This window comes from Bombina bombina, chromosome 1 (genome assembly GCF_027579735.1).
Source record: "Bombina bombina isolate aBomBom1 chromosome 1, aBomBom1.pri, whole genome shotgun sequence".
Classification (NCBI taxonomy): Eukaryota; Metazoa; Chordata; class Amphibia; order Anura; family Bombinatoridae; genus Bombina; species Bombina bombina.
Genome location: NC_069499.1, coordinates 41,758,990 through 41,781,625, shown reverse-complemented (window position 1 = coordinate 41,781,625; position 22,636 = coordinate 41,758,990). Strand labels below are relative to the sequence as shown.

The 22,636-nt window shown below is 38.7% G+C and overlaps 1 protein-coding gene across 3 annotated transcripts in view; it reads left to right on the top strand.

The window, feature by feature from the left end:
• ARID4A (AT-rich interaction domain 4A) overlaps window positions 1-3,754 on the top strand; it is a 79,150-nt gene extending 75,396 nt beyond the window's left edge. For all 3 annotated transcript variants that reach the window (XM_053697316.1, XM_053697315.1, XM_053697317.1), the window contains exon 25: window positions 1,796-3,754. In XM_053697316.1, coding sequence (XP_053553291.1) covers window positions 1,796-1,899 — 104 coding nt within the window. In that variant the 3' untranslated portion in view covers window positions 1,900-3,754. The remainder of the gene's footprint in view (window positions 1-1,795) is intronic.
• The last annotated feature ends 18,882 nt before the right edge of the window (window positions 3,755-22,636 follow it).

Genomic DNA, 22,636 nt, shown 5'->3' with positions numbered 1-22,636 from the left:
CTATGTTTTAACAATTTTGTTTTAATGTTATATAAGTGTTCAGTAAAGCGTCTTCTTATCTTTCTTTTTGTACGCCCTACATACTTTAAACCACATCCACAGTTTAAAAGATAAACTACGAATATGGCATTACAACTATTTTTATATTTAATTTCAACATTTTGGGAATTATCTGTGTTACAAAAATTTGTGGAAAAATCAATATGCGTGCACATACTGCACCTTGTTTTTCCACACCTTTTTGTACCCTTGATACTAGACAGCCAAATACTATTTTCTAATCTAACAGAACTGTCCTTTAATTTAGTGGGGGCCAAAATATTTTTTAAAATTCTTCCCTTTTTATAGATTATACAGGGTTGATTCCCTAAGGTTGGACCTAAAATGGGATCTGCTTTTAAAATTGCCTAATGTTTGGTTAATGCCTTTTGTATTAAACTAGAGCCTTCATTGAAGGTAGTGACAAATCTTACTTCCCTAATAGTATTATTTCTGATTTGATTAAACTTATTTTCCTTTTTTATATTCTAATAACCCTGTTCGGTCCTAATTAAGAGCTTTTTGTTTAGCTGTCTTCAATAAATTACTATCATAGCCCTTATCTAAAAATGTGTTCTCTAAAATAGTGGATTCACTTTCAAAATCCCTTATATTGCTACAATTGGAATTCATATATTACATTTATACAGCACAGTTGTAGACTAGAAATACTATTTTGAATTTTAATGTTACATTCGAATATTACATTTCGAAATTGAGTGCGATATAAAATACATAGCTAAACATTCTATTATTTGAACTAATATTTTCGAATGTTATTGAAAAACTAGAAAATGAAAATTTGAATATAGAATGTTATATAAACATTCAAAATTCGAACAAATGTATCAAAATTTGTTTTAAATTTAGAATTTTGAGAAACATTCACCCATCCCTATTGTAGAGCATATTGTATGATTAACTTATGGAAGATAGAGCCAACCCCAACAAGGTGTCAGCCGTTACAGTGCAGACAAATACATATGAATCAGATGTACGTTTGTAGAGCATATTGTATGATTAACTTATGGAAGATAGAGCCAACCCCAACAAGGTGTCAGCCGTTACAGTGCAGACAAATTCATATGAATCAGATGTACGTTTGTAGAGCATATTGTATGGTTAACTTATGGAAGATAGAGCCAACCCCAACAAGGTGTCAGCCGTTACAGTGCAGACAAATACATATGAATCAGATCTACGTTTGTAGAGTATATTGTATAACAAACTTATAAAAAACAAAGCTTCTGCTTGTAGAACATATTGCAAGAATACTTTTAACAATGCTATACATTTTCAATAGCACTAGATGGCAGCAGTATTTATTGCCATGTAGTGCTTTAGACATGCTACTGACCGAGGTATTGGTGTTAAAGTATATTGTGGGAACAACGCAAATTCCTTGTCAAAGAGATACCTAGGTAGGTAACATGCACACGTAAAAGTTGCAAATGTATAATATTATTGCAAAACGGCTGCTATATAGTCTACAGTCACGTGCGCGCTCTTAGGCTTACTTTGCTGCTTTTCCGCAATGGATTCCAAGAGAACGAAGAAAATTTGATAATAGAAGTATATTGGAAAGGGTTTTTTTTAAATTACATGCTCTATCTGATTTATGAAAGGAGAAAAAATTGGTTTAATGTCCCTTTTAATGCCTGTTTAAATATTTTTATTTTTACTTGTTGCCTTTCAGTGTCAAAGTTGTATTATTATTGAAGTTCTGATCATTTTCTTTGTATTTTCTTACCTACAGTATCCAATGCAGGAGCATCAATGTCTTCAACATCCTCTGAAACCGGAATGAGCCCTTCCTCGTCCTCTCCCCCACAAAACACTCTTGCTTTAGAGTGCAGGTGATACTGGTGTTTTCCCCCCCAGTTATCAGCTGCCATGGACATATACACACATCCCCTCGACCCTAAATACAACCACACAAAGCACTCAACTGGTTTGACATTGCCAAGTATTTTTTCTTTTTTTTCTTTCCAATTTCCCTCTGCTGGATCGCATCCCTAATTCCCATTTCATACATAATTTTATTCTTATTAAATAAGATGATTAGGAATAGGAGACTAGCAGTCAGCGTGCCACAGTGGTCCCTTCTTTTTCTAAAGAGAATAAGGACACTTTTTAGAGATTTGAATGTCTGAATAAAGTTTTCCGGAACACATGAAGTACCCAGGAAAAAAGTGAATATGCTAAAGCATCAATGTGCTAGCAAAGATGAATTACCGTAAATACAGCAGCTGCACTTGTGATCTGGCTGCAAATTACCTTCCCATTTTTAAGGTCTTCATTTTGGAAGCACTTGCTATATATATATTTATATATATATATATGTATATATACACATAAATATATATATATATATATACAGAACTGCCAAAGTCCAATGTGTTCAGCAGAGTGCCCAGTTTTAAAACTGTAAGCAAGACAAAATAAGTTGTTTAAGGGAATGTAGTTGACTGAAAAATACATTTAGAAGAAAAAAAGTCTTCCACTTTTTACAGGAATTTAGAGCACATGATTATGCAAATATTTTAACCTTTATTAATGTTTACAGTGGAATTGTGAATAAGTTTTCAGTGGACTATATATCCCTTGACAAATATATTTTGTCTTTTTCTATGTAATTTCAGAGTTTTTATTTTGTTACAAAAAGACAAAAAGAAAATATATGACAGCAGCGAAGTTATTTAACCAGATTTCTAAAGCTGATTTTTTTTTTTGTGTAAAATAAGGTATTATCTTGCAACTTGTTAAATATATTTATTCAGACATTGGATGTTGTATTTTTATGTATTTTTTAAAATATTAATAAAATTAAAAAAAAAAAAAGAGGAGGGTCAAATTTCTCTTCCAATACAATAGCGCTTAGTCCTATCACACTGAAAAGCTATTACCGTATTCCTGTTCTTTAAACTTTGGCAGTCCTTGTACGTAATTACTTATCAGCAACTAAATTATTCTAGTTGACTTCATAACACTCATTCTCTGTGATCATCTTTGCTATACTGCCTAACATATATCTCTTGGAGTTGAGATGCAGCATTAAGTAAGGTGTGTTCTATGGATTGTTCCATAGGGTGATACATTTTGTAAATATTCCTTCCTGAAACCTGTATTTAAAAGCAGTTTTGCATATACATTATGTACAAAGTGATTTTTTTTATCAATTTGTATTCATGTTTGTACATTAAACAAGGGTTTTTTAAATCCCTCCTTCTGTGTTTAATATGCTGTACACTCATACAGATACTCTGTCTTGCCCATTATTACTCAGACTACGTCCTAGGTTACCTCATCCAGTATCTTGGACTTAAGCTGATAAGTTATACATTCACTTCTATACACGTTGTAAATGCATCTTTGGTAAATCGGTGATCATGCGTAAAATGTGGCCTGGCCATGGTGCGCAGGTAATGGGCGAGAAAGTGCACTAGGCTGTATATCAGGACGTTTTACTCGCAGGAGCGGATAGTGTGTGTGAGCCAAACAGTATGTACAATGAGTAGCATTACTAAAATCAGTGTATTTTATTTTGCCTCATTGTGAACGCTAGTCTGATGCCACCATCTCTGGCTGCAGAACAGCACAATAAAACATTCTCCTGTAATATGCACTTTTTCTGTCTTTTTCATAAGCAACACAGAGATGTATATGTAAAAAGCGCTCGCTGAAGAGCATCAATAAAGGCCATGGTTTAAACTTAGCTTTTTTCTACTTCTATTCATTTTCATTTTATTTATTTTTTTTACTGATTTTAACAAAATGTATTCATTAAATGTTTATTTGATTGGGGCTGTTGTTGTATTTTTTTAAATATACAGAGTTAACTCATTCTCAGGTACTGATTATAATTCAAGTTTATGATTTTATTCTTTAAAGGTTTCAAATATAATTTATATGTTAAATGATTAAAAAAAATATATATATATATTCTCCAGTGGGTTGTAAAAATGTATTTCTTTACTATAAACACAAATCTAGTCTCTTATTGCTGCATTGTATGACTCCATTTTCACTTCGAAAAGGAGTAAAGTTAAAGGGACACAAAACACAAAGTAGGCAGAATGCTTACCTCCTAGGGGGCTACGCTTGCACCCCACTGGCCTAGAACTGAGCACTCAGTGAGGTGCAAGCATAGGATTTAGGTACCAGTTCAGCCCCTAAGCTTTCTGCCTGCTTTACTGCATTACTTTAAAAGTATTGCAGAAAAAGAGTATTTGGTCTCCAAAGAATAGTTTCCTTATATTTCTGTAAATAAAAGTTGACTTAAAAATTCTGCTGTCCAAGGTACTGAACCAAAAATTGTCTGGCTTCTTGGCTTAGATGCCTTCTTTTTCAAATAAAGATCGCAAGAGAACGAAGAAAAATTGATAATAGGAGTAAATTAGAAAGTTGCTCAAAATTGCATGCTCTATCTGAATGATGAAAGAAAAAAAATTGGGTTTAGTGTCCCTTTAAGAAATCGTACAGAAAGTCATACAGATGTACCAGTTTGAATACATTATATGCATCTGTAATCTATATCCTTGTTAATCTATTGTTAAAAGTTTATAATCAAAGCTTAGAACAAAATATAGTACAAAAGTCAAGTAAAATAAATATTCTACTCCAACGTCACCGTCAGGATAGGTTGATCATGGTATAAGTGTATCTCTCCTGTCCGTCCCAATTATGTTGTGATTCAGTGTTAAATATTAGGGTGTAATTATACTCTACTTATGATTTTCATAGTAATGTTTAATTTAAAGTGAAGGTAAACTTTGGTGAATGAAAGCCCGCTTTTTAAAAATACTATTAAAAACAGGGGCATTTCTCTTGTTAAGTGTATCCAGTCCACGGATCATCCATTACTTATGGGATATTCTCCTTCCCAACAGGAAGTTGCAAGAGGATCACCCACAGCAGAGCTGCTATATAGCTCCTCCCCTAACTGTCATATCCAGTCATTCTCTTGCAAGCCTCAACCAAGATGGAGGTCGTAAGAGGAGTGTGGTGTTTTATACTTAGTTTATTCTTCAATCAAAAGTTTGTTATTTTTAAATGGTGCCGGAGTGTACTGTTTATCTCAGGCAGTATTTAGAAGAAGAATCTGCCTGCGTTTTCTATGATCTTAGCAGAAGTAACTAAGATCCATGGCTGTTCTCACATATTCTGAGGAGTGAGGTAACTTCAGAAAGGGAATGGCGTGCAGGTTTTCCTGCAATAAGGTATGTGCAGTTAATATTTTTCTAGGGATGGAATTTGCTAGAAAATGCTGCTGATACCGAACTAATGTAAGTAAAGCCTTAAATGCAGTGATAGCTACTGGTATCAGGCTTATTAATAGAGATGCATACTCTTATAAAATTGTAATATAAAACGTTTGCTGGCATGTTTAATCGTTTTTATATGTATTTGGTGATAAAACTTATTGGGGTCTAGTTTTTTTCCACATGGCTGGCTTGAATTTGGCCTAGAAACAGTTTCCTTAGGCTTTCCACTGTTGTAATATGAGTGGGAGGGACCTATTTTGCCGTTTTTTGGCACAGCAAAAATTACAGACACAGACATCCAGCTTCTTCCTGCATGATCCAGGACATCTCTGGAGGGCTCAAAAGGCTTCAAAGTCGTTTTTGAGGGAGGTAAAAAGCCACAGTAGAGCTGTGGCAGTTGTGACTGTTTGAAAAAAAAAAAAAAGTTTTTGTCTTTTATTATTTTTTGGGTATTAAGGGGTTAATCATCCATTTGCAAGTGGGTGCAATGCTCTGCTAACTTGTTACATACACTGTAAAAATTTCGTTAGTGTAACTGCCTTTTTTCACTGTTATTTCAAATTTTGACAAAATTTGTGTTTCTTAAAGGTGCAGTAACGTTTTTTATATTGCTTGTAAACTTGTTTAAAGTGTTTTCCAAGCTTGCTAGTCTCATTGCTAGTCTGTTTAAACATGTCTGACACAGAGGAAACTACTTGTTCATTATGTTTGAAAGCCATGGTGGAGCCCCATAGGAGAATTCGTACTAAATGTATTGATTTCACCTTAAACAGTAAAGATCAGTCTTTAACTATAAAAGAAATATCACCAGAAGATTCTGACGAGGGGGAAGTTATGCCGACTAACTCTCCCCACGTGTCAGACCCTTCGCCTCCCGCTCAGGGGATGCACGCTAATATGGCGCCAATTACATCAGGGACACCCATAGCGATTACCTTGCAGGACATGGCTGCAATCATGAATAATACCCTGTCAGAGGTATTATCCAGGTTGCCTGAATTAAGAGGCAAGCGCGATTGCTCTGGGGTTAGGAGAAATACAGAGCGTGCAGATGCTGTAAGGGCCATGTCTGATACTGCGTCACAATATGCAGATCATGAGGACGGAGAGCTTCAGTCTGTGGGTGACATCTCTGATTCGGGGAATCCTGATTCAGAGATTTCTAATTTTAAATTTAAGCTTGAGAACCTCCGTGTGTTGCCTGGGGAGGTATTAGCTGCTCTGAATGACTGTAACACAGTTGCAGTACCAGAGAAATTGTGTAGGCTGGATAAATACTATACGGTACCGGTGTGTACTCATGTTTTTCCTATACCTAAAGGGCTTACAGAAATTATTAGCAAGGAGTGGGATAGACCGGGTGTGCCTTTTTCCCCACCTCCTATATTTAGAAAAATGTTTCCAATAGACACCACTACACGGGACTTATGGCAGACGGTCCCTAAGGTGGATTGAGCAGTTTCTACTTTAGCAAAGCGTACTACTATCCCGGTTGAGGACAGTTGTGCTTTTTCAGATCCAATGGATAAAAAATTGGAGGGTTACCTTAAGAAAATGTTTATTCAACAAGGTTTTATTTTACAGCCCCTTGCATGCATTGCGCCTGTCACGGCCGCGGCAGCATTCTGGTTTGAGGCCCTGGAAGAGGCCATCCATACAGCTCCATTGACTGAAATTATTGACAAGCTTAGAACACTTAAGCTAGCTAACTCATTTGTTTCTGATGCCATTGTTCATTTGACTAAACTAACGGCTAAGAATTCCGGATTCGCCATCCAAGCGCGTAGGGCGCTATGGCTTAAATCCTGGTCAGCTGACGTGACTTCGAAGTCTAAATTACTCAACATTCCTTTCAAGGGGCAGACCTTATTCGGGCCTGGTTTGAAGGAAATTATTGCTGACATTACTGGAGGTAAGGGTCACACCCTTCCTCAGGACAGGGCCAAAGCAAAGGCCAAACAGTCTAATTTTCGTGCCTTTCGAAATTTCAAGGCAGGTGCAGCATCAACTTCCTCCGCTTCAAAACAAGAGGGAACTTTTGCTCAATCTAAGCAGGCCTGGAAACCTAACCAGTCCTGGAACAAAGGCAAGCCGGCCAGAAAGCCTGCTGCTGCCTCTAAGACAGCATGAAGGAACGGCCCCCTATCCGGCGACGGATCTAGTAGGGGGCAGACTTTCTCTCTTCGCCCAGGCGTGGGCAAGAGATGTTCAGGATCCCTGAGCATTGGAGATCATATCTCAGGGATATCTTCTGGACTTCAAAGCTTCCCCTCCACAAGGGAGATTTCATCTTTCAAGGCTATCTGCAAATCAGATAAAGAAAGAGGCATTCCTACGCTGTGTGCAAGACCTCCTAGTTATGGGAGTGATCCATCCAGTTCCGCGGACGGAACAAGGACAGGGTTTTTATTCAAATCTGTTTGTGGTTCCCAAAAAAGAGGGAACCTTCAGACCAATTTTGGATCTAAAGATCTTAAACAAATTCCTCAGAGTTCCATCTTTCAAAATGGAAACTATTCGGACCATCCTACCCATGATCCAAGAAGGTCAGTACATGACCACAGTAGACTTAAAGGATGCCTACCTTCACATACCGATTCACAAAGACCATCATCGGTTTCTAAGGTTTGCCTTTCTAGACAGGCATTACCAATTTGTAGCTCTTCCCTTCGGGTTGGCTACAGCCCCGAGAATCTTTACAAAGGTTCTGGGCTCACTTCTGGCGGTTCTAAGACCGCGAGGCATAGCGGTGGCTCCGTGTCTAGACGACATCCTGATACAGGCGTCAAGCTTTCAAGTTGCCAAGTCTCATACTGAGATAGTTCTGGCATTTCTGAGGTCGCACGGGTGGAAAGTGAAAGAGGAAAAGAGTTCTCTATCCCCACTCACAAGAGTCTCCTTCTTAGGGGCTCTCATAGATTCTGTAGAAATGAAAATTTACCTGACGGAGTCCAGGTTATCAAAACTTCAAAATGCTTGCCGTGTTCTTCACTCCATTCCGCGCCCTTCGGTAGCTCAGTGTATGGAGGTAATCGGCTTAATGGTAGCGGCAATGGACATAGTGCCATTTGCGTGCCTTCATCTCAGACCGCTGCAATTATGCATGCTGAGTCAGTGGAATGGGGATTACACTGATTTGTCCCCTCTGCTAAATCTGGATCAAGAGACCAGAGATTCTCTTCTCTGGTGGTTGTCTCGGGTACACCTGTCCAAGGGTATGACCTTTCGCAGGCCAGATTGGACAATTGTAACAACAGATGCCAGCCTTCTAGGTTGGGGTGCAGTCTGGAATTCCCTGAAGGCACAGGGATTGTGGACTCAGGAGGAGAAACTCCTTCCAATAAATATTCTGGAGTTAAGAGCGATATTCAATGCTCTTCTGGCTTGGCCTCAGTTAGCAACACTGAGGTTCATCAGATTTCAGTTGGACAACATCACGACTGTGGCTTACATCAACCATCAAGGGGGAACCAGGAGTTCCCTAGCGATGTTAGAAGTCTCAAATATAATTCGCTGGGCAGAGTACCACTCTTGCCACCTGTCGGCAATCCATATCCCAGGCGTGGAGAACTGGGAGGCGGATTTTCTAAGTCGTCAGACTTTCCATCCGGGGGAGTAGGAACTCCATCCGGAGGTGTTTGCTCAGTTGATTCATCGTTGGGGCAAACCAGAGTTGGATCTCATGACGTCTCGCCAGAACGCCAAGCTTCCTTGTTACGGATCCAGGTCCATAGACCCAGAAGCGACGCTGATAGATGCTCTAGCAGCGCCTTGGTTCTTCAACCTTGCTTATGTGTTTCCACCGTTTCCTTTGCTCCCTCGACTGATTGCCAAAATCAAACAGGAGAGAGCATCAGTGATTCTGATAGCACCTGCATGGCCACGCAGGACTTGGTATGCAGACCTAGTGGACATGTCATCCTTTCCACCATGGACTCTGCCTCTAAGACAGGACCTTCTGATACATGGTCCTTTCAATCATCCAAATCTAATTTCTCTGAGACTGACTGCATGGAGATTGAACGCTTGATTCTATCAAAGCGTGGCTTCTCCGAGTCAGTCATTGATACTTTAATACAGGCACGAAAGCCTGTTACCAGGAAAATCTACCACAAGATATGGAGTAAATCTTTATTGGTGTGAATCCAAGAATTACTCATGGAGTAATGTTAGGATTCCTAGAATATTGTCTTTTCTCCAAGAGGGCTTGGACAAAGGATTATCAGCTAGTTCCTTAAAGGGACAGATTTCTGTTCTGTCTATTCTTTTGCACAAGCGTCTGGCAGAGGTTCCAGACATCCAGGCATTTTGCCAGGCTTTGGTTAGAATTAAGCCTGTGTTTAAACCTGTTGCTCCCCCGTGGAACTTAAACTTGGTTCTTAAAGTTCTTCAAGGAGTTCCGTTGGAACCCCTTCATTCCATTGATATTAAACTTTTATCTTGGAAAGTTCTGTTTTTGATGGCTATTTCCTCGGCTCGGAGAGTCTCTGAGCTATCTGCCTTACAATGTGATTCTCCTTATCTGATTTTTCATGCAGATAAGGTAGTCCTGCGTACCAAACCTGGGTTTTTACCTAAGGTGGTTTCTAACAAGAATATCAATCAAGAGATTGTTGTTCCATCATTGTGTCCTAATCCTTCTTCAAAGAAGGAACGTCTTTTACATAATCTGGACGTAGTCCATGCCTTGAAGTTTTACTTACAAGCTACTAAAGATTTTCGTCAAACATCTACCCTGTTTGTCGTTTACTCTGGACAGAGGAGAGGTCAAAAAGCTTCGGCAACCTCTCTTTCCTTTTGGCTTCGGAGCATAATACGCCTAGCCTATGAGACTGCTGGACAGCAGCCCCCTGAAAGGATTACATCTCATTCTACTAGAGCTGTGGCTTCCACCTGGGCCTTTAAAAATGAGGCCTCTGTTGAACAGATTTGCAAGGCCGCGACTTGGTCTTCGCTTCACACTTTTTCCAAATTTTACAAATTTGATACTTTTGCTTCTTCGGAGACTGTTTTTGGGAGAAAGGTTCTTCAGGCAGTGGTTCCTTCTGCTTAATCCTGCCTTGTCCCTCCCATCATCCGTGTACTTTAGCTTTGGTATTGGTATCCCATAAGTAATGGATGATCCGTGGACTGGATACACATAACAAGAGAAAACATAATTTATGCTTACCTGATAAATGTATTTCTCTTGTAGTGTATCCATTCCACGGCCCGCCCTGTCCTTTTAAGGCAGGTCTAAATTTTAATTAAACTACAGTCACCACTGCACCCTATGGTTTCTCCTTTCTCTGTTTGTTTTCGGTCGAATGACTGGATATGACAGTTAGGGGAGGAGCTATATAGCAGCTCTGCTGTGGGTGATCCTCTTGCAACTTCCTGTTGGGAAGGAGAATATCCCATAAGTAATGGATGATCCGTGGACTGGATACACTACAAGAGAAATACATTTATCAGGTAAGCATAAATTATGTTTTTCATTCATCAAAGTTTACAAAGCAGCCGTTTTGATTAAAAACTTTCCTTTTTTTCTTTTCACAGTCAGAGCAGCTTCCCCCTCCTGGAAATCCTCTTTTCACACGTCAGCAATGACTTATCCGGCTTCCTCCAATCATGGCTTTGCCCCCAGGGTAGTCATTGCCTAAGGCCATGCTGTTATTGGAGGAAGCCAGATTAGTCATTGCTGACGTGTGAAGAGAGGATTTCCAGGAGGGGGAAGCTGCTCTGGCTGTGAAAAGAAAAAAAGGTACGTTTTTAATCAAAACGGCTGCTTTGTAAACTTTGATGAATGAAAGTGCCCCTGTTTGAAAAACCATTTTTTAAAAATACTATTAAAAACAGGGGCACTTTCATTCATCAAAGTTTACCTTCACTTTAATAGGGGGATGTATTTTATTACAGGTATATAAGAATAATGGAAAAAAACTTATTGTTGAAACAGATTAGGTTATGTGGAGATATTAGTGTTGACGTTGGACTATGAGCAATTATGGGATATTTCACACACACTTTTATTTTATAGTCTGACAGAAAATCATGGTTGATAAGTCAGAGTGGGTGTAGGGTACTTGTTGACAAAATATATAATTACTGATTGGTTATTCATTGTATTTCTACACCGAAGGTAGAACTTGGTTTTTGGTTTCCCTGTGGACCAGTTTCATTTAACCCTCCTTTTAAGAGAGAGTTAAAGGGACATAATACTCATATGCTAAATCACTTAAAACTAATGCAGTATAACTGTGAAAAGCTGACAGGAAAATATCACCTGAGCATTTCTATGTAAAAAAGGAAGATATTTTACCTCAAAAGTTCCTCGGCTCAGCAGAGTAAGTTCTGTGTAAAAAGTTATACTCAACTGCTGCACAGCTGCAGGTAAAAACATAATTTATGTAAGAACTTACCTGATAAATTCATTTCTTTCATATTGGCAAGAGTCCATGAGCTAGTGACGTATGGGATATACAATCCTACCAGGAGGGGCAAAGTTTCCCAAACATCAAAATGCCTATAAATACACCCCTCACCACACCCACAATTCAGTTTAACGAATAGCCAAGTAGTGGGGTGATAAAGAAAGGAGTAAAAAGCATCAACAAAGGAATCTGGAAATAATTGTGCTTTATATAAAAAAATCATAACCACCAAATAAAAAAAGGTGGGCCTCATGGACTCTTGTCAATATGAAAGAAATTCATTTATCAGGTAAGTTCTTACATAAATTATGTTTTCTTTCATGTAATTGGCAAGAGTCCATGAGCTAGTGACGTATGGGATATCAAATACCCAAGATGTGGAACTCCATGCAAGAGTCACTAGAGAGGGAGGGATAAAAATAAACAACACCCATATGCTGAAAAATTAATCCACAACCCAAAATATAAGTTATTCTCATGAAGAAAAGAAAAACTTAAAACATCAGCAGAAGAATCAAACTGAAACAGCTGCCTTGAAGAACTTTTTTACCAAAAACTGCTTCTGAAGAAGCAAATGCATCAAAACGGTAGAATTTAGTAAATGTATGCAAAGAGGACCAAGTTGCCGCTTTGCAAATCTGATCAACTGAAGCTTCATTCTTAAAAGCCCACAAAGTGGAGACTGATCTAGTAGAATGAACTGTAATTCTCTGAGGCGGGGCCTGACCTGACTCCAAATAAGCTTGATGAATCAAAAGCTTTAACCAAGAAGCCAAGGAAATAGCAGAAACCTTCTGACCTTTCTTAGAACCAGAGAATATAACAAATAGACTAGAAGTCTTTCTGAAATCTTTAGTAGCTTCAACATAATATTTTAAAGCTCTCTCCACATCCAAAGAATGTAAGGATTTTTCCAAAGAATTCTTAGGATTAGGACACAAGGAAGGGACAAAATTTCTCTACTAATGTTGTTAGAATTCACAACCTTAGGTAAGAACTTAAATTAAGTCCGCAAAACCGCCTTATCCTGATGAAAAATCAGAAAAGGAGATTCACAAGAAAGAGCAGAAAGCTCAGAAGCTCTTCTCGCAGAAGAGATGACCAAAAGGAACAACACTTTCCAAGAAAGTAGTTTAATGTCCAAAGAGTGCATAGGCTCAAATGGAGGAGCCTGTAACGCCCTCAAAACCAAATTAAGACTCCAAGGAGGAGAAATTGATTTAATGACAGGCTTAATACGAACTTAAGCCTGTACAAAACAGTGAATATCAGGAAGAGTAGCAATCTTTCTGTGAAATAAAACAGAAAGAGCAGAGATTTGTCCCTTCAAGGAACTTGCAGAGAAACACCTATCCAAACCATCCTGGAAAAACTGTAAAATTCTAAGAATTCTAAAAGAATGCCAAAAGAATTTATGAGAAGAACACCATGAAATGTAAGTCTTCCAAACTCGATAATAAATCTTCCTAGAGACAGATTTACGAGCTTGTAACATAGTATTAATTACGGAGTCAGAGAAACCTCTATGACTTAGCACTAAGCGTTCAATTTCCATACCTTCAAATTTAATGATTTGAGATCCTCATGGAAAAACGGACCTTGAGACAGTAGGTCCGTCCTTAATGGAAGTGGCCAAGGTTGGCAACTGGACATCCGAACAAGATCTGCATGCCAAAACCTGTGGGGCCATGCTGGAGCCACCAGCAACACAAATGATTGTTCCATGATAATTTTGCACGGAGTTCTAAAATATTGATTGGTAATCTCGCCTCTTGAGATTTCCAAACCCCTTGTGCTGTCAGAGATCCCCAGACAGCTCCCCAACCTGAAAGACTTGCATCTGTTGTGATCACAGTCCAGGTTGGCCGAACAAAAGAGGCCCCTTGAACTAAACGCTGGTGATTTAACCACCACATCAGAGAGTGTAAAACATTGGGATTTAAGGATATGAATTGTGATATCTTTGTATAATCCCGGCACCATTGATTCAGCATACAAAGCTGGAGAGGTCTCATGTGAAAACGAGCAAAAGGAATCGCGTCTGATGCTGCAGTCATGAGGCCTAAAACTTCCATGCACATAGCCACTGAAGGGAATGACTGAGACTGAAGGTGCCGACATGCTGCAACCAATTTCAAACGTCTCTTGTCTGTTAGATTCAGTGTCCATGACTCTGTCTCTATCTGGAAACCTAAAAAGGTGACCCTTGTCTGAGGAATCAAGAAACTTTTTGGTAAATTGATCCTCCAACCATGTCTTTGAAGAAACAACACTAGTTGATTCGTGTGAGATTCTGCAGAACATAAAGACTGAGCGAGTACCAAGATATCGTCCAAATAAGGAAACGCCGCAATATCCTGTTCTCTGATTACAGAGAGAAGGGCACCCAGAACCTTTGAAAAGATTCTTGGAGCTGTTGCTAGGCCAAATGGAAGAGCAACAAATTAGTAATGCTTGTCTAGAAAAGAGAATCTCAGGAACTGATAATGTGCTGGATGAATCGGAATATGAAGGTAAGCATCCTGCAAATCTATTGTAGATATATAATGTCCTTGCTGAACAAAAGGCAGAATAGTCCTTATAGTCACCATCTTGAAAGTTGGTACTCTTACATAACGATTCAAAATTTTCAGATCCAGAACTGGTCTGAATGAATTTTCTTTTTTTGGGACAATGAATAGATTTGAATAAAACCCCAGACCTTGTTCCTGAAAAGGAACCGGCATGATTACCCCTGAAACCTCCAGGTCTGAAACGCACTTCAGGAAAGCCTGAGTTTTTACTGCATTTACTGGGATGCGTGAGAGAAAAAAATCTTGTCACAGGAGGTCTTACTCTGAATCCTATTCGGTACCCCTGAGAGACAATGCTCTGAATCCATTGATTTTGGACAGAATTTGCCCAAACATCCTTGAAAAACCTTAATCTGCCCCCTACCAGCTGAGCTGGAATGAGGGCCGCACCTTCATGCGGACTTAGGGGGCTGACTTTGGTTTCTTAAAAGGCTTGGATTTATTCCAATTTGAGGAAGGTTTCCAATTGGAAACAGTTTCCTTGTGGGAAGGATTAGATTTTTGTTCCTTATTTTGACAAAAGGAATGAAAACAATTAGAAGACTTAGATTTACCCTTAGGTTTTTTATCCTGAGGCAAAAAAACTCCCTCCCCCCCCCCCCCCCAGTAACAGTTGAAATAATAGAATCCAACTTAGAGCCAAATAAATTATTACCTTGGAAAGAAAGAGATAGTAATCTAGACTTAGATGTCATATCAGCATTCCAAGATTTAAGCCACAAAGCTCTTCTAGCTAAAATAGCTAAAGACATGGATCTAACATCAATTTTGATAATATCAAAAATTGCATCACAAATAAAATGATTAGCATGTTGTAGTAAACGAACAATGCTATATAAGTCAGAATCCAATTCTTGCTGTGCTAAATTCTCCAACCAAAAAGTTGAAGCAGCTGCAACATCAGCCAAAGACATTGCAGGCCTAAGAAGATGACCTGAATATAAATAGGCTTTCCTTAGATAAGATTCAAGCTTCCTATCTAAAGGATCTTTAAAGGAAGTACTATCTTCCATAGGAATAGTGGTTTGTTTAGCAAGAGTAGAAATAGCCCCATCAACTTTGGGGATCTTTTCCCAAAACTCTATTGAAATTGCTGGTAAATTATACAATTATTTAAACCTTGCAGAAGGATTAAAAGGAGTACCCGGCTTATTCCATTCCTTAGAAATCATATCAGAAATGGCATCAGGAAAAGGAAAAACCTCTGGAGTAACCACAGGAGGTTTAAAAACAGAATTTAAACGTTTACTGGTTTTAATATCAAGAGGACTAGCTTCCTCAATATCCAAAGTAATTAACACTTCTTTTAATAAAGAACGCATATACTCCATTTTAAATAAATAAGTAGATTTGTCAGTGTCAATATCTGAGGAAGGATCTTCTGAATCAGATAGATCCTCATCAGAGGTGCATAATTCATTATGTTGTTGGTCATTTGAAATTTCATCAACTTAATGAGAAGTTTTAAAAGACCTCTTACGCTTATTAGAAGGTGGAAATGCAGACAAAGCCTTCTGAATAGAATCAGTAACAAATTCTTTAAAATTCATAGGTATATCATGTACATTAGAAGTTGAAGGAACTGCAACTGGCAATGTACTATTACTGATGGACACACTATGTGCTGTAAAAGTTTATCATGGCAACTAATACAAATGACATTAGGAGAAATAATCTCCACAATTTTACAACAAATGCACTTAGCTTTGGTAGAACCGATGTCAGGCAGCAAAGTTCCAACAGATACTTCTGAGGCAGGATCAGATTGAGACATCTTGCAGAATGTAAAAGAAAAAACAATATATAAAGCAAAATTATCAATTTCCTTATATGACAGTTTCAGGAATGGGAATAAATGCAAATAGCATAGCCCTCTGACATAGAAAAAGGTAAGAGGCAAACAGCAATGGGGCAAATAAATAATGAAAAGTTTGGCGCCAAGTATGACGCACAACGTAACTTAAATTTTTTTGGCGCCAATCATGTCCAGAAATGACTCACTAACGACGCAACCCTGTGTGAAACTTCTGCGTCAATTACGACGCTGGAAATGACGAACTTGCGTCAACGGACGTGCCTTTCATGCCAAAAAATTCTCGCGCCAAGAATGATGCAATAAAGTGTAGCATTTGGCGCACCCGTGAGCCTAAGTCAGTCAATTGAAAAAAAAAAGACTAAACCCCAGGTAAGAAAAATATTTCTTAATATTAACTTTCCCCAAATATGAAACTGACAATCTGCAAAAGGAAATACATGAACCTGACTCATGGCAAATATAAGTTCAATTCATATATTTAGAACTTTATATAAATGCATAAAGTGCCAAAACCATAGCTGAGGTGTCTTAAGTAATAAAAACATACTTACCCAAAGACACCCATCCACATATAGCAGATAGTCAAACCAGTACTGAAACAGTTAGTAGAGGTAATGGTATATGAGAGTATATCGTCGATCTGAAAAGGGAGGTAGGAGATGAATCTCTACGACCGATAACAGAGAACCTATGAAAAAGACCCCCGTTAGGAAAATCATTGTATTCAATAGGTGATACTCTCCACGTCCCTCTGACATTCGCTGTACTCTGAGAGGAATCGGGCTTCAAAATGCTGAGAAGCGCATGTCAACATAGAAATCTTAGCACAAACTTACTTCACCACCTTCATAGGAGGCAAAGTTTGTAAAACTGAATTGTGGGTGTGGTGAGGGGTGTATTTATAGGCATTTTGAGGTTTGGGAAACTTTGCCCCTCCTGGTAGGATTGTATATCCCATACGTCACTAGCTCATGGACTCTTGCCAATTACATGAAAGAAAAATAAAGAAGAAATGAACAGCAGCCAATCAGCATCAGCAGTGCTGAGATCATGAACTCTTTTACTGTGATCTCATGAGATTTTACTTAACTCTCATGAGATTTCATTGCAAACTTCCTTACACTGAATAGGGAAATAAGATGAGAGTGCACATAAGCTCGCTCCTTCCGCTGTCCCGGGACAGACACATTGATTTGCTGCCTAGAAGTCCTTTACAATGGGATGTGGCTACTGAGAAACTTTTGAGGTAAAGTATCTTTCTTTTTTACATAGAGATGTTCAGGTGATATTTTCTAGTCAGCTTTTTACAGCTATGCTGCATCACTTTCAAGTGTTTCAGCATTTGGGTATTATGGCCCTTTAAAGGGACAGTCTACACTTTAGTCATCTTAAAGTCTTACCTTAGATTAAGCTGCAAATAGCCTCCTGCACCCTTTCTATATTATGCAGCAGGAACGGTTAAAAAAAGTTATTTTAGTATCAATATTTTTTCTGGCAACTTTGAAATGGCTGCCAAGCTCCGCCCACTGATGACATAACGATCTGGGCTGCATCTAGGCACTCTGCTGAATAGCATTGACAGTCTGTTGAATCCAACTAGTGAGCCTTTTGTGATTGGATGTAATATGCAACCCAGATTGTGATGTAATCAGTGGGCGGAGCTTAGCAGCCATTTTTTAAAGTGGTCAGAAACAATATTCATTTGAAAATAACTTTTTTAACATTCCTGCTGCAGGATATAGAAAAGGTGCAGGAGAATATTTGCAGCTTAATCTAAGGTAAGACTTTAAGATGACTAAGGTGTAGACTGTCTTGAGCGCCACAATATACAAATGTTATTACTTTATCATTTTAGGATTTGTACTGTGACTATTGTTAATGCTGATTTGACACTACAGTAAATGTTGACTCCAGGCTTTCATTCCTTGGTTCTTCATAATAGTTATGGTAGATAACAATGGAACCCACTGCTAAATTGGTGATGTCTAAACTACATCCCGCATATGTAAACATACTTTATTACTAAGTGTAGACATTCAGATAAGCTCCATCTAAAACTGAATCAGATTGCATATGTTGCTGAGCTCTTTAAAGGGACATGAAACCCACATTTTTTTCTTTCATGACTTAGAAAGAGAATGCAATTTTAAACATCTTTCTAATTTACTTATATTATCTAATTTGTTTTATTCTCTTGATATTCTTTGCTGAAAAGCATATCTAGATATGCTCAGTAGCTGCTGATTGGTTGCTGCACATAGAAGCCTCGTGTGATTGGCTCACCATGTGCATTGCTTTTTCTTCAACTAAGGATATCTAAAAAAATGAAGCAAAATAAATAATAGACGAAAATTGTAATGTTGTTTAAATTTGTATTCTCTATCTGAATCAGGAAAGAAATATTTTGGGTTTAGTGGCCCTTTAACTAGCGCAATATAGAGCATACAATTTTAAAACTTTCCAATTTACGTCTGTTATATTTTTTTATTCTCTTGGTATCCTTGAAGGAGCAGCAGTGCAGTAGCTGAACACATCTGGTGAGCCAATGACAGAGCATATATGTTCAGCCACTAATAAGCAGCTATTTCTGCCAATAGAGAAAGCCTACCTAGGTATGCTTTTCAACAAACGATACCAAAATACCAAATTAAATAAGAGAAGTAAATTGGGAATTGGTTTAAAATTGCATGCTCTATGTAAATTATTAGTATTATTTCGACTTTACTGTCCCATTGATATGAAACTGTCAGATGACACATAACTATATGAACGAGAGAGAAAGGAACACAGGGAAAGACAGATACAGTGAGGTGCATATAAGCATTGTTTCCATCTCATGAAGTAACATTACAATAATATAACAAATCTGAGATTTAAATTACGGAGTGATTACATAAAAAAGAGGGTTCCCAATTTAAGGAACTGGATCTGAATTACTGTTAAAGGGACACCAAGTAAAAATGAAACTTTTGTGATTCAAAGAGAGCACTGGTTTTCAAACCTGACCTCAGACCTCCCTAACGGGCCAGATTTTTTGAGGATATCTGAACTAGAGCTCAAGTGAAACAATCAGCTGATTGGTAAACATGGATATTTTACCTGCTCTCTTCCGAGGTAATCCAGAAAACCTGGGCTGTTGGGGAGATAGAGCATGCGATTTTAAACAACTTTTCAATTTACTACGATTTAACAAAATGTGAAGTCTATTCATAATTATACTTTTTGAGTCATCATCTCCTACTGAGCATGTGCAAGTATTCACAGATTATACGTATATGCATTTGTGATTGGCTGATGGCTGTCACATGATACAGGAAATAGACATAGCTGAAATCTGTCAGAGAAAAATCTACTACCCATTTAAAGTTCAGACTAAGTGCTATTGCATTGTCTTTTTATCATGAATTTGTTAGTTATGCAAATCTACTGTATTTACTGGTCCTTGAACATACAAATACCCTATAGTTTATAGTAGAAATTCACAATTTAGTTCTTAATAATATGATTATGTCCTAATTATATATCAATCAACATGATTGTAATCGTTATAAAGATCAGGTTATTTGTAAAAGATTAAATAGTACTCAAAAAGCTCCTGTAGTACAGGACAATTATGGTGTCCTACATAAAACTTGAATGGGCCACTAACAGTCTTGTTGATGCAGAAAGCCATATAAATTGTGCAGTGAGAAAAATTGGATCTCCAAGACATCTCTGGGTCAAGAAGGTATCTGAAGGCCTCCTTTTGAGTGAATGGAGCTGCAACAGAACATTTCCTAAAGCAACTTTGAGAAATGTCAATAATAGATCTGATGGCTTCAGTCAACAGAGATTGAGATCTTCTATTTTGTCTTCCATCATGTTCTCTTATAGAATCTAGTGAATGGGAAAAGATTGTGAATGTGGTTTGCTATCCTCACATTTAAAAGATTAGCTGATAGGTTATCAATTATTCCACAGGGACATCATGGGACATAAGATGTTGAAGACTTTGGCCCCTATTTATTATTTGGCAGAAGACAATGTTCACAGCTAGGTAACATGTCCACCCACATTTAAGACCACAAAGCAGCATTTATCATTGCACAAATTATTTGTGCTGTCCTCCCCCCTGCTCTTAAACAGCTATTTGTGCAAGAAACAGGGCTTCTCAATAACACACAGGGAGTTATTTTTGGATGATTACATTCACCACCATACAAGAGAGTCTGCACTGCATGATTTTCCAGTTTAACTGGAACCCTATGATTTCCCAGTAAATTGTTCATGTCTTAAAGGGATATTAGACCGTCTGTTTCATTGATGTAATAAAACAACAACAACTTAGCAGTAGTATATACTTAATAAAATCATTACATTATGTATTGTTCATCTATTTACCCCTGTGTACTGGCATCAAAGTGTTAACATCAGAACAAAGTTCAGAAGTAAACATTTGCTGTAAAAATGAAATCACACGATCGTCAATGCGATCACTTGATTTTAAGGCCAGGATCAGATTATGGGCCACTGCCTAGGCTAATAGGCACACCTCCAGTCCGATTCTTGCTTGTATCAAAGGAAGAGGCTGCAGGACGCTATATAAAGTAGGACTTTCCATGCTGTCCTAATGCTGTTAAAGCCCAGCAGTGTTACGACGGCATGGAACGTTAAATGGAATTTACCTTTTTTTAAACTTAATTTGTGCCGTGGTCCATTACTTCCTGTCACAACCCTACAAGGAGGCTGTGGTCTCTACAGGAAGCTTATCTAGCATGATGTCATTAAATGTCCAGAGTTGGTTTAGTATTCAGGGAAAAGACTAGATAAGCAGGGAGTCAGACTTGCTCAGGGTCAGACCTGGCAGAATGAAACTGCTTACGTTTCTCCACTCTTACTTCCCTGAGGGCTGGGGCTACAAGGAGATATTATAAGTGCTAATTTCTTTTTAAAGACACGATGAGTCCATGGATTTCATCCTTACTTGTGGGATTACGCCACCTAGTCAGCAGGAGGAGGCAAAGAGCACCACAGCAGAGCTGATAAATAGCTCCTCCCTTCCCTCCCACTCCAGTCATTCTCTTTGCCTACGTTGGTGAGAGGAAGAGGTAAAGTGAGGTGTTAGTTTAGATTCTTCAATCAAGAGTTTATTATTTTTAAAGTAGTGCCAGAGTGTGCTGCTTTGTTCTAGGGTGTAGCCGTAGTCCATATCAGTCTCTAGAGTAGAGCTATTGGTGGCTTTAGAGCAATGGGAACTTGTGGGACATAATTCTCACTGCGCCTCCCATACATTTATGCTGCCCTTCTTCTGACAGCCTAAGCATAGTTAACTCAGGCTTCTGATTTTCCACAGGGCTATGGGAGGGAGAGGACCTCCTAAACCTGCTGAGCTGCCCTGCTGTCGGGCAGATTTTAAAGGTAAGTGCCAACTTTTTGTTCTGGGTCTGGGAACCTCAGAGGAAGTGGGGCACCTGATGAGATAAATCTCTTGTACCAGGACGTTATCCTCCTAGACTTATATAGGGGAGAGGATCCTATGACAGCACAGTTTTTTTGGCAGGCACTGGGGCTAAAGAGGGTCAATGACCATGAAATTATACTCAGGCAAATTTCTTGGGGCTTTCTAATAACAAGTCTCAGAAAGCAGTGTTTTGGGTCACTCTTTTGGGCGCTGATAAACAGAGGCGCCACATAGGGTAATAACGTAGGAGAACCAGAGGTCAAATGAAACACAGCCACCCCCCTCGAGCAGGTACTCACAAGTGAAGAGGCACGACCGGAGTGCCTAGCAGTGCAGCTCGGGACCAATAATGTCACCCGATAGACTTATTCCAGGAGCAACTCAACACCAGTGGCAGGTCACAATACAAAAAGATCCTGCGGCACAGGGAGACCTCCAAGGATGGCGATAATCCGATCCACAGTACACTCAGGTGTTAAACCTGAGCCCGCAAAGGACCAGGTAGAACAATTAGCAGTGATCCAAGTCCTCAGGCAATGGATATCAGCAAACAAAAAGTTAACCATGCCCCTCTGGCTTCCTGATCAGTTTTTGATTGAGGAATAAAAAGCAGTACCGAGGAGGGGTAAACTCTAATATGAATAAGCTGTATACCTTTATTAGACTGTGTCTTCTTTGGGAATACTAACTCGGATATTCACAGGGCTCCCGCAAAAGCCAAAACAAAAGCTGCTTTTAACAGTAATACCTCATAAGAGGTAGAACACACTTCAGGCAAGACCGCCACCAGCCGCTCCAACCGGTCAAGCGTGATTGGTTCCCAACTATCTGCTTTTTTCATTTGGGACCGCCCCCAACCTTTTAGAGCTTGCCTATTAAAAAATGAATTTGTGGGATCTGGAAACCCCAGAATCTTGTAAAAAAATGATAATGCCGCTAAGTGGGACTGAATTGCTCCCTTACGTAAAACCTTCGTCTTTAACCATTCACACAGTATCACCTGAGAGGCAACCGTAGGGTCTATGTTGCGAATAATGCAAAACTGGTCCCAGTCTTTCCATAGTCTAACTTAGGATTTCCATGTTGCTGGG